Below are 16,909 nucleotides of genomic sequence, written 5' to 3'. Positions count from 1 at the left end.
CTGGCTGTGGAGGTTTATGGTTTGCTGATAACGGCATGAAAAGAAACTCAAATGTTTGCTCAGGGCAATTGATGTGCAGCACTTTGGTGATGGATGTTGCTAACCCTCCCTTTGTCACGGCGCGGCGTTCCCCCCCCCACCCCCTGAGCGCCGACAGCCAAACAAACCGCGGGGTTTACGCCTTCGACATGCGTGCAACATCCATCAGGTCCTCCAACACTCAGCCTGTAAAGAAAACAAACACAGAGCTGCGTTTGTCTTTTCATTCTGGCTGTCCAGCACAAACTTCACATTTTAAAATGAATTTAAACATTGGCATTGGCTCTCCACTAGTGGATTCAGGACATTTTAAATTCAAGTTGAAATATTATAAGAATCAAACAGCAGTAACCTGGCTGCAAATATGGTTCAGTTTCAGCATTCAATCTTGGGTTCACACCTGCTGTCAATTGTGAGCCTGATGAACAAGAAGTGAAAAGAAGCTAGGAAGTAGGATTTAAAAATGAAATTAAGACAAGGTAATCGTAATGTTTAATTGTTTTAGATTTAGAAGGAACGTTATCAAGAAAAAACTAAAATGTACCAAGGTATGATGTAGGATGCATTTTGCCTCCCAGATGGCTCAGCAGGACAAAAATAGCAAGGAAGCTCAAGTAAATACAAGTCTCACTTTACCATAAACTGTTCACATCTTTTATTAGATCAAAATGTTCTTTTTCTCTCAGTGACCACAGGTACACAGAATGTTACTCTTGTCCAGTTGGACCTTTTCCTTTTCAACTAGTTTAGTTGACGTTGCGTCTGATTTGCTCCTACCAGCATCAGACCTAAAAAAGCATCAGTCAAGCTTAAATATTCAAAAACAAAACATCTGAAAATGTTCCATGAAATACAAAACAACATGTTTTTTTATCTTGTCTCATGATAGAACTGAAATGAATGGAGATTTTTGTTGTTGTTGATTTATGAGTAAAAGGCTGCTTTTGAAGCTACTGATGGATCTTCACATACAAGTTCAGTAGCTCTGTAACAATTATGATTCCAGTAACCAAATTTCCCGTATGAGTTCAGTAAGCCGCACTTCCCACTGGCTGAGCCGTCAGGAAGCTCAGCTTCATGTCGAGAGCCACGACTGAAGTCTCAGATTAGAAGGTACTTGATCAGACTCTGGGCTGGGCAGTGAAAGTGACACAGAGCATGAAAAACAGCTGCCTTTGTTCACTGTGGCTGACTGTCTCTGTATGTGTGTGTATGTGTGTGTGTGTGATGGAAACTCTGCCCTCTCCTCCTCTTTCCATTTTCGTCTCTCCCTCTCTCACTCAGAGCCCCACTGACGGTGATGTTTAAATGTCTGGAGGACAAGAGTCGGAGTGGGAGCGCCGTCTCGCGGCGATCAGCCCGGATGCGTCTCCCAGCTCTGGATTTATGGCACGCAGCTGTTGAGTGGCTGACAGACGAGTGAGGAGCTCCAGCACTGCTGCCTCTCAAGCTGCTGGGAGCAGCTCAGGATCTGCTTGCTTTGGAAGGAGGACTGCTGTGCCTCGACACGCAACCGTGAGTAGCTGGGACTGTTTTTATTCCCCTTCATTTGTCGTGTGTGTATCTCTTCTTGAAATGAACTTCAAAGGGTTTCACAGTGCTGACCTTTAACCTAATAAGCGCGGTTTAAAGGTTTCGTCCACCTTAGCGTTTTATGTGTTGCGCTGTGATAACTTTCCGTTCCGCTCAGAGGTTTCCTGGGATTTGGAAAGTATGTTTTTAGTGAGCCAACTGTGAGCAGTTTCACCATACATGGCCAACAGAAGTGAAACACAAAAATAACTCACTGTAAGTCCTTGTATTGTCTTGTAGACTATAGTTTTACACTGCTTGGTCAATATCAGGTATTGCCTCTGAGTCTTGCCTTTTTTTTTTTTTTTTTTTAAATGTAGTTCACAACACTTGCGTCCTATTTTTAGAAATGAAGGCATCACAGGAGAGCATTGAGACTTGACACGACTATCCTCTATACACACAGAGTGAACTTCAGCCCGGGGCTCAGAGATCCTTTAAATATTTTCCTTCCTCCACACATTTTAATAGTTGCTAACCAGCCAAAACCTCTAGCGCATGATTTGTTCAAGTTTTAGCTCATGTGGAAACCTGGATCACAGCCCGGACCTGTGGATTTGAAGTGATCAGATCCTCGGTCTCATCCGGAGGCCAGACATCATCAGGGAGACACATTTATCCAGACAATGCATTAGAGCATTGCATCTCAATCGTTTAACATCAAGTTAAAAACGAGGTTTACGAGTACAGATGGACATTTTACATAAAAAAGGGCATAGACTTTTTTTTTCCCCCATCAGAAACTGTCATCTGTTTGCACTGCGTGTTTCATATTTGAGTTTTAAAACTAGCAGATTAACTTAGAAATGGTCAGATTTTTGTGCTAAACTCTGCGCACACTAAGCATTCCTGGCAGTCTGGCAGCGAGGCTCTTCAGGGAGTGTTTATTTGGGTTGCTATGGAGGGATCAGCCTGCGGTTTAAAGCCTGGTTGCAGGACTGAAAGTGGAGCTGAAGGGCGCATCAGACGGATCCAACCTTTAAGATGCCTCATCCTCCTCCTCCTTTATTTTCCAGCAGCTGAATGCACAGAGGCCTCTTAATGTGTTCATTTAGAGTAATTACACTGGATTCCAGCTAAATTCATTAACCATCATAATGAACAAACCAAGAGCTCATTCGCTTAAAGTTCCTGATCTGATCAAGGTGTGAGCTCACCAAAAGCTGCTGCTGTTAATAGATCTGGCTCTGGGATATTGGAATGGGTTTAATTGGGAAAGCGTGCTTCTCTTTCAGGCCTCAGTGGAGATCCTTGGAAATGGCAAACATTTAAACGTGAATCGATCCGTGCTCTCCAAATCAGCAGATGACGGGCAAACTGGGCTGTTTTCCCTGCATATTCACCCTCTAAACCTGAATCATTCACACAGATATGATTAAAAAATATAAACGAGGTGAGATACAAGCCAGGAAAAAAAAATCAAAACAAGCATTTCCACATAACTTATTCCTTATCGAGAGCGCTGCTCGTCTCGTCTCTCTCTCTCTCCCCCCCGTGAAGATATCGCAGTTATTTTTTTCCTCCCATTTGGAGGCAACATTCATTTATTTGTTCATGAAAGAGGGGCTATTCATCACTGCTAAGCTTGCAGGGCATGTGACAGGTCCTGTGGAGATGCAGATTTGGTCATAGAAACACTTTCAGCCTTTTATGCCTTTAACACACACTCTCCAAGTGTTTACTGCAGGCAGAGAGAAACAAGCCGGCCCTCTGAGAGCCGGGAGCCAGCTCCTCTGCTTTTATCTGTCAGCCCTCGCTGTGCAGCTGGAAAAAGATGTTTACCTTCATTATTTGCAGAAACTTATTTTAGCCTGTCGGTACAGTTTCCCGCTGCATGTTAATTCGGCTTCCGGCCGTATCATCGACGGCCCCTGGGGCCCGCAGAAAGACGATGTGCTCGGCTGAGCATCTGTTCCTGTCAGGGAAGAATTACTTTTCGGTTTGAGGAGTGTTGGTTTTAACGTGATGGAGAGCAAACCTAGCTGGGAACGTAGGATCCAACATCTGTGCTGTGCGTAAATCAGTGAAGCCGCGTTGAGAAGGCGCCGCTAAGACAAGACGTGTTTGTTCGGCTTCCCTAAGAAAGGCTGAAGATCTAAAGCGGCTTTGTGTTTATTTCCTACCTGTTCTGGGTGGGTTTTTGTTGACTTGTAATAACCCAAAGCTGACAGTGTTTCCCCCCAGCTTTTCTCCTCAATGACAGCAGTGTTCTCTGCAGCTATTTTTTTGGTTATTATTACAGATCTATCAATAGAAACTGACAGAGCTCCTCTTTCCCTGCAGCCCTGTCAGGCCGTCAGCTTCTTGGACACACACTTGCCTTGTCTCAGTGAAATCTTCCCCCAAGGTTCCTTGTTGTCGCCTTGTCAGGTGGTCCAAATGCCCCGACCGGGGTCTCCCTCAGAGGGGTCAGCAGTCCGAGCCTGATCTGACCTCACGTGACCCGAACACAGAAAACGAGTCCTGGGCCGCAACTTAAACCTCGCTGTGATTCAAGACACAACAGCTTCCTGTGCCACATTCATCCTCACAAACTTTTTCTCAGTTTACAGCCACAACCTTGTTTTTTTTTCCACTGAGGATGATACATGGTTTCATCCATCCATCTGTTTTCTTGCACCTTTGTCCCTAGGGGGGTTGTGTGGGGGTGGGGAGTGGGGGGGAGTGCTGGTGCCTATCTCTAGCGAGACATTTTGTGCGAGAGGCGTTTTGTTTTGTTTTTTTTTGCATGTACACCAAAAAGTTAGATTTTGGTTCCAATAGGCCGAGCACCTTCTTCCAGAGTCTCTTGGCTGCTTCTTTTATTCTCACCTCATGTCTTGTGTAGGTTTAGTGTTGTGCCATATTCTTTCCCTTTCTGGATAAAGGACTGAGCAGCACATTGGGACGTTCAAAGCTTGAGAATCAGTGTTTTCAGTCAGAGGCTTCTTCAAATTTGCTGTAATACAGACTGCTGCAGGCCCTCAGCCATTCCCATCTACAGCAACTCTCTGAAGAATCTTGAATAATTTGAGTTGCAACATTTAATTTTTCCTTTGGGTTTCATAAAGTATTTGTTTCAATTGAATTGGATATTGTTTAAAAACTGATTTAAACTTCTCCACAACTCTCTGCTCAACTTTCCTGGTGTTGTTTGGTCGTGATGCTTAGCCCTTTTTCAAACCATGTATAATTATCATTCCGCTAAGTAGCCTTGCTCCACTTTGCGTTGTTCTATTAAGTAAAATCCTTTTGGAAGTTCTCGCTGCGTCGACACTTATCAAGCTGATACTGTAAGCAGAAAGTGCTTCTGTTCTGTATTAAGTTGCGTTTTCCTTTCCCCCCTTTTTCAAAAGGTGCTGGGAAATTGTGTAAAGTTCTGTGTTGGCACCGCTCTTCTAAAGCCACAGTGCCCGAGCGCCGGGCTCATGAATCACAGACTGCACAGTGTGTGAGTGAAGCATTATGTGGATGTGTCATTAGGCGGGGTGCATTTATAAAGCCAGGCCGAAAGGCTGGAAAGTATATTGCATATAAACATTGTGTGCTTAAATCCTGCAGTAATGGAAACCCGGTGTCAAAGATGAAAATTCACCAAAATTACTGTATTCAGTAACCCGAGACCACGACCGCAGGAAAGATGACGCACGTTTCCCAACGGATTCCAACGTTCATCGATCTCCCTAATGCTGCTTGTTTTTGTTTTGTGTGTGTGTGTGTGTAAGCTCCGGCTTTAGCGATAAAGAGGGCAGTACATTTATTTCAAACACTCTTCCGTATCAGCAATTTCAACCAAATATCTGATGCATGAACTGTCATAACAAAGAGGATGATGAGGCATTCTGCAGGGATTGTTTATCAATGCTATTAATCGCAATGATTGCGAGATGAACAGTGCTGCAAAAAGCTGTAGCTGCTTCTCGCTTTAACACTGGCGCGAAAGAGAAAGACTGTTTAATATGCTTTTGTGTTAAACCTTCTTATGTGTTAACAATCGATATTAAGGGTGTTTTTTTTTTTTCTTAATTTGAGATTTATATTTTATATTATATGAAAATTGCAATATTGACACTTCGTCTTGAAATTGAGTATTTTTTGTATAAATAATTGCTTGTCACCTTTACATAATCACACAATTTACCTATGATTAATTATGCAAAGAAAGAAACAAAAACACGAAATAACTTCAAACTAAAAAGAGAAATTCCAGTGGAAGCTGAGAATTAACTTTTGGACTATTAGTGCATCATTTAAAATCCAATTTTCTCTACTCTTCCTGAAGTTTCAATGCAAGATTCTGCACAAAATTTTGTCCTAAACATCCGACATAGCTTTAAGTTTGGAGAGAGAAAAGAAAAGAGCGCGCTTGAAGTGAACCACCTCGGGTCAGTCAGCACACCACCAAAATAAAACCGATAGAAGACGCCTCACTTTGGTCCGAAATAAGACTGCGGTGTCTCGTCTCTGCAGAGGTTTGTGTGTTTCCGCTACATGGGCCAGATGTGGCATCAAACCGGCCAGGTGGGTCAGACACCTGGCCTAGTGCGGTTCCCATGCTCTGAGCACATCCTAAGCAGTAACTAAAAGCCATTTTGATGGACATGCTTTGTTTCATCTCTACCACAGTTTTGTGAAGGCAAAACAAATAAGGCCTGCTGGAACTCGAAAGGAGTGAAAACGGAAAAACAAAAAGAAAGCAGAAGAAAAGTGAATTGTAAATACAATAATGAGGCTTGAAATCCATTGGCCAAACTTCTGTGTTTCTCTCTCTGTGAGTCCACAGGCTCTCTGCGTCCAAACTCAGCCACAGGCTCTCCCTGCAGTCATTACGCAATCAGGCCCTAATAGACCCACGAGAGCAGATGTTTGTACAGCATTAGCCACGTCGCGTTGGATAGCTATAAAGAAATAAAACAGTTTGACGAGGTAAAGTTTTCTCCTGACTGAAAGCAACATTGTTATCTAAGGTCAGACATGCACCTTGTAACTTTCTGAGCAGAAAAACCAAAGAATGCATTCACAGTACACAATTCTTTACAAAGGAATGTCTGCTCATGAATTAATAACGTGGTTCATCGAGGACATTTCTAAGAGTCCAAGGGAATTATAAGCACAATCTTTTAACTGGGCAAGAAAAATAAGTTTCATCCATCTTCCCACTAAGTCTGTCCAGCTCCCCTGTCCCTACTGACACAAAGCATCTCCACAGCATGGTCCTGGCTGTCTGGTCATGTTCAGTCTGATGTAGCATGCTAGCTTTGAGCAGCGGATAGCTCTTTGCTAGCAGGTCAAACCGCTACATTTTGGTCTCATCAAACCAGAGGACCTTCTACCACATTTCTGCTGTCTTTTTTTTTGTGATGGGCACTTATAAAGACATTCTTTATAAGTGTCTTCTTGACATGCATTATAAAGACCACATTCAGAGAGTATATGATTATTTGTCTTCCTGACTTTGTTACCATGGCTACTTCCCTGGTTTTTGTTCTTCTTGTCCAAGTTTTTCAGTTTAACTGGGCAGCCATGTCTTTGTATGTTTCTGGTGCTACACTCTTTTCCCTGGACTGAACTCTCTGAAAGCTATTCTATTATTTTATAACCCAACCCTCCTCTAAACAACTTTCTTTCTGACCGTTTGGTGCGTTTGTAAGTCTCCATGTTGCTGTTGGATTGAGAATGTAAAAATATTCTCAAACAACAGAGGTCTTCATTTTACAGCTGGATTTATTCAATCATACTCAGCTGTCTTCTGTTTACTTATAAGTTAATGTTTGCTTAAATCTTCCTGCCAATATTCTTTAAAAAAAAACTGTAAACAATTTATAGTTTTCCTTAGAGAGAGATCAGTTAAAGTTTGTGTGTGTAACATGGCAAAAGGCTGAAGCAGTAGGAATGTTTTTGCAAGCCACCGTATTCATCAATTATATTTTTTAAGAGAGTTTCGTGTTTTGCTGAGGTTTGGTCGGGCTTCTCTCCACCAAAGCGTCTTCAACTCTCTCATCCCTGACTGATGTCACGGCATGCCATGTCCAGTCAGACTTAAAGCATCTGTTTCTCTCGCCTGTGTACCTGTCAACATGTGTTGCCCTCATCCGACAGATGGTTCGGGAGCAGTACGTCAGCACCACCCAGGGCGTCGGCGCGCCCCAGCCCGTGCCCGACCACGTCTACAAGATCGGCATCTACGGCTGGAGGAAACGTTGCCTCTACCTGTTTGTGTTGCTGCTCATCGTCATCCTGGTGGTCAACTTTGCCCTCACCATATGGATCCTCCGGGTGATGTGGTTCAACGCGGTGCGCCCTGCTCACACTTTCCGTTCCATTTCACCGCTCCTCTTCAATACGCTTTAAATTCTCTGTTATTTTTCTTCACCTAGTCCACTAACATCAGGACGCACATTGCAGCAAAGGCGTTTTCACCATTAGCGTGTACGTGGCTGTTTAAAAGAGGACAGTGCGACTGCTATTTCAGGGAGTCTTTTCAGCTTTCTGTCTCAAGTCCAGATGGCAACTGCAGATTTATGAAGAAACAGAGATGCACCAAGCAGCCTCACACACATACTCATATATTTATAGACATGCTATTTATTTAAGAGCCTGCCCATGAGCCCAGACCCGAAGTCTTAGAAGAAATATCACAGCAATCAAAGCGGCGAATGTGAATATTGAATCTCAGCTGAAGCCTGTTTTGTGTTATTTTATTTCTTGAAATTAAGTCGTTTATTTTAGGAAGGGATGGGACTCCTACAAGTACACCCTGATGGAGTAAAGCTGGATGAAGGCGAGTCTGAGTTTCTTTTCCCGGTTTATGCTCAAGAGATTCACTCCAGAGAAGTAAGATCATCACAAACACTCACTCTATCTCCCACATTCCTCCTCGTTGTCTGGTCTCTCTCCTCTCCCCGTCCTCACCCCTCCTACCTTCTGCTTTCCAATTAATTGTCAAACTGTTGTTTGCTCAGCCTCGCAGCCCGACAGCCTGCCCATTATTTCATCCTGTTTGCTAAACCTTAAACTGGAGTGAGAGTTGGAAATGTACTGCTATCATCTGAATCTGCAGACACTCGTGCAGATATTGCCTAGCCTTAGCTAGGGCGCTGCATATTTCTCACTGTTTTTTTTTTTTTTTTTTTTTTTTGTGTGTGTGGGGAACGTGTCAGAACAAACTGGATTTGGCAGTCCCACGCAGTGCACATGGCGAAGCGCTCAGCTCCCCATTAACCTCAGGGATATTTGTGGTGGGGAGTAGTTTATGGCCTGCCTCCTAGCAGCAGATGGGAACACTTTGCTGCAGTTGTTTGCATGTTATGGCTTTTCTTGCTCATAGCAACAAATTTTTTTTTTTGCAGCGTTTGTTTTGGGGGTTTTTTTCCTCTCACAACTCTCATTAAAGAGACAATACATCCCTCATTTATGGATGGGCACATTTCTCTAATGCATTATACGGCTATCTAATGAGACTCAGTGACTCACGTCGCCGTCCTTCGTCTTTTGCATGAAAAGTTTGTTACTTGGATCATTTTTATAAAAGCGTCTTCCTCGCAGCACAGAAACAGAAGTGATTTAATGCCGGGTGGCTTTCTGTTCATAAAAGGCTCATGTTTTCTGTCTGCCGATACAAATTACAGGCTGCTTCTGTCGCCTTGTGCAAACATTGCTGCAAAATGGTCAGGGAGCAGTACGTCAGCACCACCAACGTTTCACAGTTTGTCTAATGTTACCCGATTTATTAAATGTTTGACATGTTAATGAACTCTTTTTGTGAGGAGCCTGAAAATCAGTCAGTGTTGAGGAGTCGACTGTACAAAAAGAAACAATAAATAATTGTAGAAAAACACCAAAACAATTGTTTTCCCAATTGTGTGTTTTCTGGTGTATATCTAATGTCCAAATGCTTACTATTCACTCATGTCTTGCTTTGATATCTACAATTTACCAATAAGAAATATATTGATAGTTGCAGTGAAGTTCATTCTAAATGATGTCAGCCGATTTCCAAACACGCTCCCCTATTTATTGAATGAATTCATCCTCATTCAATACAGCTTCAAGGAAGAAAAGAGCAAAAAAAAAAAATCAAACTTCTAGTTAAAGTTAAAGCTTTCCCAGCGAACCGAAAGCTAATGAGGATGAGAGCTGGAAGCAAGATGGCTATGAAGGTAGTGAGTGTGAAGAGCAGATATCAGATATCTCTGGTACAGTGTACAAGTGATAAGTGGGTGGTGTAATTCCTACCTTCTCTTTGAGGCTGATTCATTCTACAAATAGAAGTGAATGTATGGAGAGTAAGAGTAAATACAACCTAAAAATATGCTTTACTAGTCGAATATAAACTACATATTTTAGCTGTGACTTTAACTTTACCGTACTCAAATGCATCGGTTGCGCAATCGAAATTAAACCTGAATTTTAAATAAAATTTCCCCTTCATATGTTCATTTCAGGCGGTTGAGCCACAGTGACGAGGTGCCCTAATAAACTGAGTTCCTCATTTTGTTTTGCTGTTAAAGCTGCTGAACATGCTAATGAAATAAATAGTGTTCAAACTGATAAGTTTTCTATTTCTCTTGTGCATCATTATGGTACAACGTAGCCTAAAGGCAACAAACTCCCATAACATATAAAAACACTCCAGACATTTTTTTTTCTAACTGCCTAAATAGATTAACTCATTAAATGTGTGTTTTTGTTGTTTAGAGGCTGAAAACATCAGGAGCAGCTTTAGTGACACGTCACATATTAGACTTTAGTATTTCAATAGTTACCCTGTTGGAGGCAAAGTGAAAGTTTTTCATCATGTATGTGCTTCCTGCTCATGAATGTGTTTATTCTACTTTATTTTGTTTGTTCTGGAGGCTATAAAGCGTCTTTTTTTCCCCTCTGCCTTCAGGACACTCCCCTAGTTGTGCATTCATCAGAAAATGTTTCCCTTAATGCCCGCAACGAGAACGGGAACGTTACGGGGAGGACATCTGTGGGTAAGAGGACGCATGTCCACACGGAGACAGTCCCGCGCTCACACCTCGCATTCGCATGACGTATGGGGGCGACGGTAAAGTCACTCATGTACTTGTCCTGCAGGGATTCCTCATCCTACATTAGCAGTGACAAGAGGCCATCTGTCAATTTATAATCTCTTAGATTTCCATTTAAAAGCCATTACAGGCAGCGTTCCTGTCTCTGGCATTGCTTCCGGATCATTCTGTCTTCCACGGAGGGCTCGGGGCCCGTGGAGGGTCATATTTGTACATCTTTTATAGTCCTCCGACGGCTACGTTAGGATGCTTTGTCATGATTAAAAGGCCAGCAAATGACCCAACTAATTACTGTGTTCCGCAATGCCATTATGTGTCCTTGATCGTTAAGTCGTAAACCGCATTGCCTGCGTGCTCCCAGCCCCGGGAGCATAAAACTAAAATGCTTGTTAGAGAAGATTGTGTGTCGTTCGCAAATGTAGACAGAGGCGGCTGAGTTAAATGTGCCGCTGAGGGATCCACCTGCAGTAGATTCTGCTCTCACAGGGCTGGGAACACAGCTGCAGTCAAGGGCAAAGAGGCTGACCTGTGATGAGGCACTCTTCAGTAAAAACCTAATGGGGGTTACTTGTTTCTCTCTTGGGGTTGAATTGATCCACTTTGCTGATCACCTCAGCAATTCTAATAAGCTAGAAAATTTTCTACGCAAATCTAAAACGACTCGGAGTGAAAGGATGAGGTCCGTTTTGTTCATGTACCACGGCCAAACCCCTTTTAGGTGTTTTCTGTTACTGTTGCAGGTCCCAAAGAGGCTCAGGGACACACTCACAGCATGCTCTTAAACTCCCCCAACGACAACATGCTGTTCAGTGCAGACGGCGAGCAGACTGTGATTGGTCCGGACAAACTCCGAGTCACAGGTATGTGGGCGGACATCTATACGTGTGAATGTAGCACACACCTGTTGGCTGGGACCATTTGGAAAACGATAACACACACCTCAAATGTGACGTCAACGACAGGTTGGGTTCGAAGGCAAAACGCTGAGCAGCAACCAACAAACTAAGGACAAACACAATGTGATTGTTTCCACGGTCGTTGGGTGTAAATAGCAGAGTTTCATTAAAATGATCATCATTGTGACACATGTTGGAGTTTAAGTTTAAAGTGAATTTTCTCTCAGTTTTAATCTACTTAATCTGCTCCGGTAACTTCTGATCTGCATTAGAGAACAGTGTCTTACTGGAGCAACCGTGTCTGGAAAACTTGATTTTGGTTTGGAGTTTTCTTTCTTTGCTTGCAGCTCTTCAGTAAATAATGATGCAAAGCTAATAGAAAACAATTTCCCCTTTGTGATACTTAAAACAATTTCATATTCAGGCACCGGTCACCATCTGAATTTTGTTCAAGGTTTGCTAAACACTTTGCAAACTTTCCACATCTACTGCCACCTTCAGTGAAGGTACCTATGGAGATTATCAAATTAGAAAACTGTAGCCTCTAAATTAGGTATTTATTTAGTGTTACGTCCACCAGGCTCGTTTGATGGGGTAACATTAAAAGGAGACCACACAAGGATTTAGTAACTTAATGAAAGTAGAATTTATTAAATTATATTAAAGAAATAACCCTGAAAAAAGAATACCTGAAATGAAAAACCAAAATAGGTTAAAGCAGAACCTATAATTGACCAGAAATAAGCAAATGCTTAAACAAACCTAACAAATCTCAACCAAAAGATACAAACCAAACCAAATGGGGGTCTGAGGAGAGAGGAGGGATAAGCCTCCTCACTGCTGCATGCCTGGCAGTTTTAAAGCTGCAGAGCACCAATCAGGGCAACATGCATCACCTGCAGAGACCTGTCTGCAGAACCCTAAAAGGAAAAAAGGGCAGAGACCCACTGAAGCCGTAACAATAGTAATTACTTTAGGAAAAAAAAATCTAAATTTATGAGGCATTTGTTCTTTATAAAAACAGCATTACCACAATTTCTAAAATGTCCTATTGAGCAGATTCAACTGAATAATTTGTAAACCGTATAGTAAGAAGAACTGTCATTAATTGCCAATATCTTCAGTTAAAAAAAAAACAACCTAAAGAGTTTAAAACAATTGGAACAGCACAAAACAAGGCTTGATAAGGACTCCAATTATCATTGCTGACGTGTGACCCTATTTCCTATTTGCCTTCTCAAATTTGTATGAAAAATTCAAAAGATTTATATTTAAATTCCCTGATATTCAGATTACACTGTTTTGCTCAGGGAGACCTTTTTTTTTTTTCCTTTTTTTTTTCTTTTTCTTTTTTAGACTTTTAAGCCATAAAGTTAAATGCCTTTTAATGATCTCCCATGCGACTGAATTAGCACGCGTAAATACATTAATGCCACAGAGAATACAATCCATTGTGTGCACAGTTAAGGCTTGGAGTCAATAATCTGTATCATAAAACCACACAGAGAGTCTTTTCACATAGCAAAGAGCTGCAGGGTAACTATCTTCATACATTTCCATCCTGCGCTCCGAATGTTTCGGCGTTCGGTGTTGATGTTGGTGTGTGCCACTGACCACAAACTGTGATGACTGATTAAACAGAGAGGCGGCTGATGGCTTCGTTTCGCCCGGGGTCAGCTTGAGCCCTCGGTGTTATCTGTCTCTCCGTGTTGCTTCGCCCAATTTACCGAGTCAAAGTGAGCCGACAGACTGCTTCTCCTTTTTAAAGTCAAGCTCACAGAAACGCAGCAAATAGGACGGCGCTTTAAAATCAGCTGGCATCATCCCCCGAAGATGACGACTGTTGGCTCGTTTTTACACCAAATACTAGTGAAAACCAATGAAACAAACTCTTAGGAATGTTCTGCATGTGTCTGCCAGAGCCTCCTCTTCCTATGATGAATGGTGTTTGTGTTTGTTTCCTCAGGTCCTGAAGGAGCTCTGTTCCAGCATTCTGTGGAGGTGCCGCTGCTGAAGTCAGAGCTTTTGAAAGACCTGAAGTGAGGATCGCAGCAGTAACATCCCATCACCTTCCTAAAATCGTGGCCTTTTCTTGTCGATTATTGGGAGATATTCAGCGCACAGGAATATCTCCTTTACCCGCTCTCTTCATTGTCAGAATCAGTGCTGTTGATGAGATCACAGTGGTCTCTTTGTAAAGCCCCGCTGTCTCTCTGTAGGCTGGAGTGCCCGACCCGCTCTGTGACAATGGACGCACCAAAGGGAGTTCATCTCAAAGCTCTGGCTGGAAACATAGAAGCTGCTTCCAACATGGACGTCATCCTGCAGTCGACTTCAGGGCTGGTAAGGAACCAGCTTTACACTTCCTGCTGACTTCTCTTTATCGTCTTTCTTTAGGTCACCTGGGGAATGTATACACAGCATGCTTTTGGCAGGGAACACGCAGCTTTTATACGTCCACGATCTCACTTGGCTGCACCTGGGAGCTCCGGCACAGTTTGACAGGAGCGCGGCTCTTTCAGGTCACTGAGCATTTACGTCTGAAACTCCTTAGCTACTCTGCCCACAGAGAGCTGGTTTCACCACTTCCACTTCATGCTGTAACTTACAGTGCTTTGAAGAAGTGTCCAGGGCTTCTTTGAACTTTTCCATATTTTGCAGTGTGAAAATAATTTAAAAAAAAAACCTTAACATATTTATTCAGGATTTTAAGTAAAAGACCAACACAAACAGGGCAAAATTATGAAGCAGAAGGAAAAGAAATAGAAATCTGAAAAGGGTGGGGTGCCATTATAATCAGCTGAACACAGTTATCACTTTGTAATATTTTACAGGACAGTTAAATGCACTGGACTTTACAACTTTTCCCTCCACATCTATGTGCTGCTTTGTGCTGGTCTGTATTGAAAATGCTTTTAAAATAGATTACAATAGGCATTGTAAGCTTGTATCTTTCAGTGAGTAGCATTTTGTATTTTTAAATTTATATTTTATTTCCCTCTGATCTTTGTGCTTCAGAGGGTTTAGAGCCAATCAAACCTGCATCTGGGCTCAGTTGTGGTTTGGTTTCCATGTAGTTTGTTAGTAAACGGTTCTGGCTGAATGAAGGCCAAGTTAATCTCTACAGTCTAACTAACTGGCTAAATCACATGAAGTTTTTATTTGATCATTAGGAATTAATTCCCAGTAAAACAATACACCTCTATGACACTCTGGTTTTATGGTGGAATATTTACCTTATTGTGATTTTATTTGTTGTTTCTAGAATAAATCAGTGTGATAATAACCCAAACTGAATAATCAAAAATACTTGAATTGCATTTCTCCTGACTTTTTGCCACCTTCTTTTTAATCTAACTTCTTAGGCATGAAAATATCCTAATTCCATCTTACTTATACTTGTGCATGTGTCTTATCTGGTTGACCAAGACATTAATGCCAACCCATGGAAACTTGTTCTCTTCACCATGCAGCTGGTGCTGGACGCAGAGACGGTGCGCATGCCGAGCCTGCCGCTGAGCAAAGGAGGCGTTTCTGGAAATACTCAGGATCTGTTTGAGGTCTGTGTCTGTCACAGTGGAAAGCTCTTTCTGTCCAAAGCTGGACGAACTTCCACTTGCAGCGAAAATCAGGACTGCTAGACACGGACTCTGACAGTCATCGATTTTCTTCCTCTCTGAAGAAGCATCTTCTGGGAGGCAACAAGCACAACAGTTTATATGAAGTTTTCTTCCTCTCCTTTTTTTTTAATGCTCAGACCCAAGTGGGTCTGCAATTTTCCCCACTTACACATTAAGCTGTGTAAAAAAATTCATCCTGGTACGCCCCGAAACAACCCCTCCCCGCCCCCCTTGCAGTTGAAGTAATGCGGATCTATTGAACTATTGAAGTGATGCAAATTTGCGTTCCAGCTTAAAAATATGTGCATTGCAGATTTATGAGAATGTTTTTACACATGCAGTACGATGGCTGGGCAATGAGGAGCTGGTAACAGCTTACATCCTATGCAATATTATCTTGTGGTGCAATAAATTAAGTTAATGCATATCAAGGCCTTGGAAAAAGGGGACATAAATTGTAATAGATTTTTTTTTATTCTAAAAGTATTTATTTTAGTTAATGATGCCTTCATCCAAAACTCCAAGCCCTTGGTATGTGGTGTTCGTTTTTGTGTGTGTTTTTTTTTGTGTGTGTTTTTTTTAGAATTTAGTGTTACTTTATTTAACTACAGGAGGGATTGGAAATGGTGGTACATTTTGAGTTTTCTGTAGACAGTTTAGAGACTAGAGGGTTTTCTTTCCCTTCTTTTAAGTCGATTTTAAGTACAGTTATATGAAGTGACTCCATCGTTGTTGCTCATTTTAAATAAGAAGAACCACCTTGTGTCAACATGATAAGTTCATTAACACATATAATGGATCTTTCTCATGGTATGTTTTGCCCATCTTATCTTAGAGCTCCTTATATAACCATGGATACCACAAGAAAGTCACAAATAGGCCTGTTTGTTAAATTGTCTACTGTAAAGTCAAAGGAAAGCTGGTAGAGACAGTGGAAACATTAAGTTTTACCACAGCGACATGGAGGTAGAAACAAAACAAGAGTAGCAAACTTTATTTGAATGAATAAAGGAGGAAATGATTGTTTATAACTGTGTCAGTGCTTTGCATCAGATGTGTGTTCTTTTAGCACATTGTGCAGAACGGGAGCTCAACATTTGCCTTCACTGTGTGGATGGAAGTGTCTGTTTGCAGCATCTGAAATATTTTTTTTTAAAGGTAAATGTTTTTGTAATGACGGTTTTTGTGAGTGAAGGATTGGTGTATTTTACATGCCTGTTTTTAATCCCAGTTTTTTTGTATTGATTGTGCTGTGTTGGCATTGTAATATGAAAACAAAAGGAGAATAAAGGTGATATGCAGTTCTCACCTCAGGTCTGTCATATTTGAACAAATGTAATGTTTATTTATTCATTTTATATGTTAAATAAATGTTGGTTTGCTTTTATTTTTTTCTATCATAATTAATCCACCTTATGTTTTTTTATATATATATATAAATTGTATTTTCCTGTTTCGGATCCAGTGACTCTTTGGTTTGTTGTTTTTCCACTATAGATTTGATTCAGTGGTGAACAAAAATACAGCCGAAATATGATCGCACATATTCTTGAAGCGTTCAGTGGCGCACTCTGCTGGAGAAGATCTGCATTTACACAAAATCATTTTTTACTTGAGGAACTTCAGCTTGATTCACAAGATTCACTTTGCATTGGTCTAATGTGATATTCTAATTTTCTGAGACACATTTTGGGTTTTCTTTACCTGTAAGCCATAATCATAAAAACTGCAAAAAAAATAAAAACTTGAAATGTTTTACTATGTGTAA

The 16,909-nt window shown here is 41.5% G+C and overlaps 1 protein-coding gene across 2 annotated transcripts; it reads left to right on the top strand.

Moving 5' to 3' along the window:
* The first annotated feature begins 1,334 nt into the window (after positions 1-1,334).
* On the top strand, positions 1,335-16,528 carry sgcg (sarcoglycan, gamma). Of its 2 annotated transcripts, XM_016662841.1 has the most exons (10): positions 1,335-1,554; positions 2,847-3,004; positions 7,690-7,884; positions 8,320-8,424; positions 10,481-10,568; positions 11,366-11,485; positions 13,488-13,560; positions 13,741-13,864; positions 14,995-15,691; positions 15,725-16,528. In XM_016662841.1, exons 3-9 carry the CDS (start codon positions 7,690-7,692, stop codon positions 15,160-15,162), a joined length of 873 nt encoding a protein of 290 aa, XP_016518327.1. In that variant the 5' UTR covers positions 1,335-1,554; positions 2,847-3,004; the 3' UTR covers positions 15,163-15,691; positions 15,725-16,528. The 2 variants fall into 2 exon arrangements, with proteins under 2 accessions (XP_016518327.1, XP_016518326.1); XM_016662840.1 differs by lacking the exon at positions 2,847-3,004 and having other exon boundaries at positions 1,336-1,554.
* The last annotated feature ends 381 nt before the right edge of the window (positions 16,529-16,909 follow it).

The sequence above is a fragment of the Poecilia formosa genome, unplaced genomic scaffold (genome assembly GCF_000485575.1).
Source record: "Poecilia formosa unplaced genomic scaffold, Poecilia_formosa-5.1.2 Scaffold392, whole genome shotgun sequence".
NCBI classification, from domain to species: Eukaryota; Metazoa; Chordata; class Actinopteri; order Cyprinodontiformes; family Poeciliidae; genus Poecilia; species Poecilia formosa.
The sequence above is the reverse complement of the archived record's forward strand: the minus strand, read 5'-3'. Positions and strand labels throughout refer to the sequence as shown.

Bases quoted from the DNA above. Each gene is read 5' to 3' on its own strand.
- sgcg (XM_016662841.1), top strand. From the start codon at position 7,690: ATGGTTCGGGAGCAGTACGTCAGCACCACCCAGGGCGTCGGCGCGCCC. The intron at 11,486-13,487 runs GTATGTGGGCGG...TTGTTTCCTCAG, and splicing joins GGACAAACTCCGAGTCACAG to GTCCTGAAGGAGCTCTGTTC. The intron at 13,865-14,994 runs GTAAGGAACCAG...TTCACCATGCAG, and splicing joins TGCAGTCGACTTCAGGGCTG to CTGGTGCTGGACGCAGAGAC.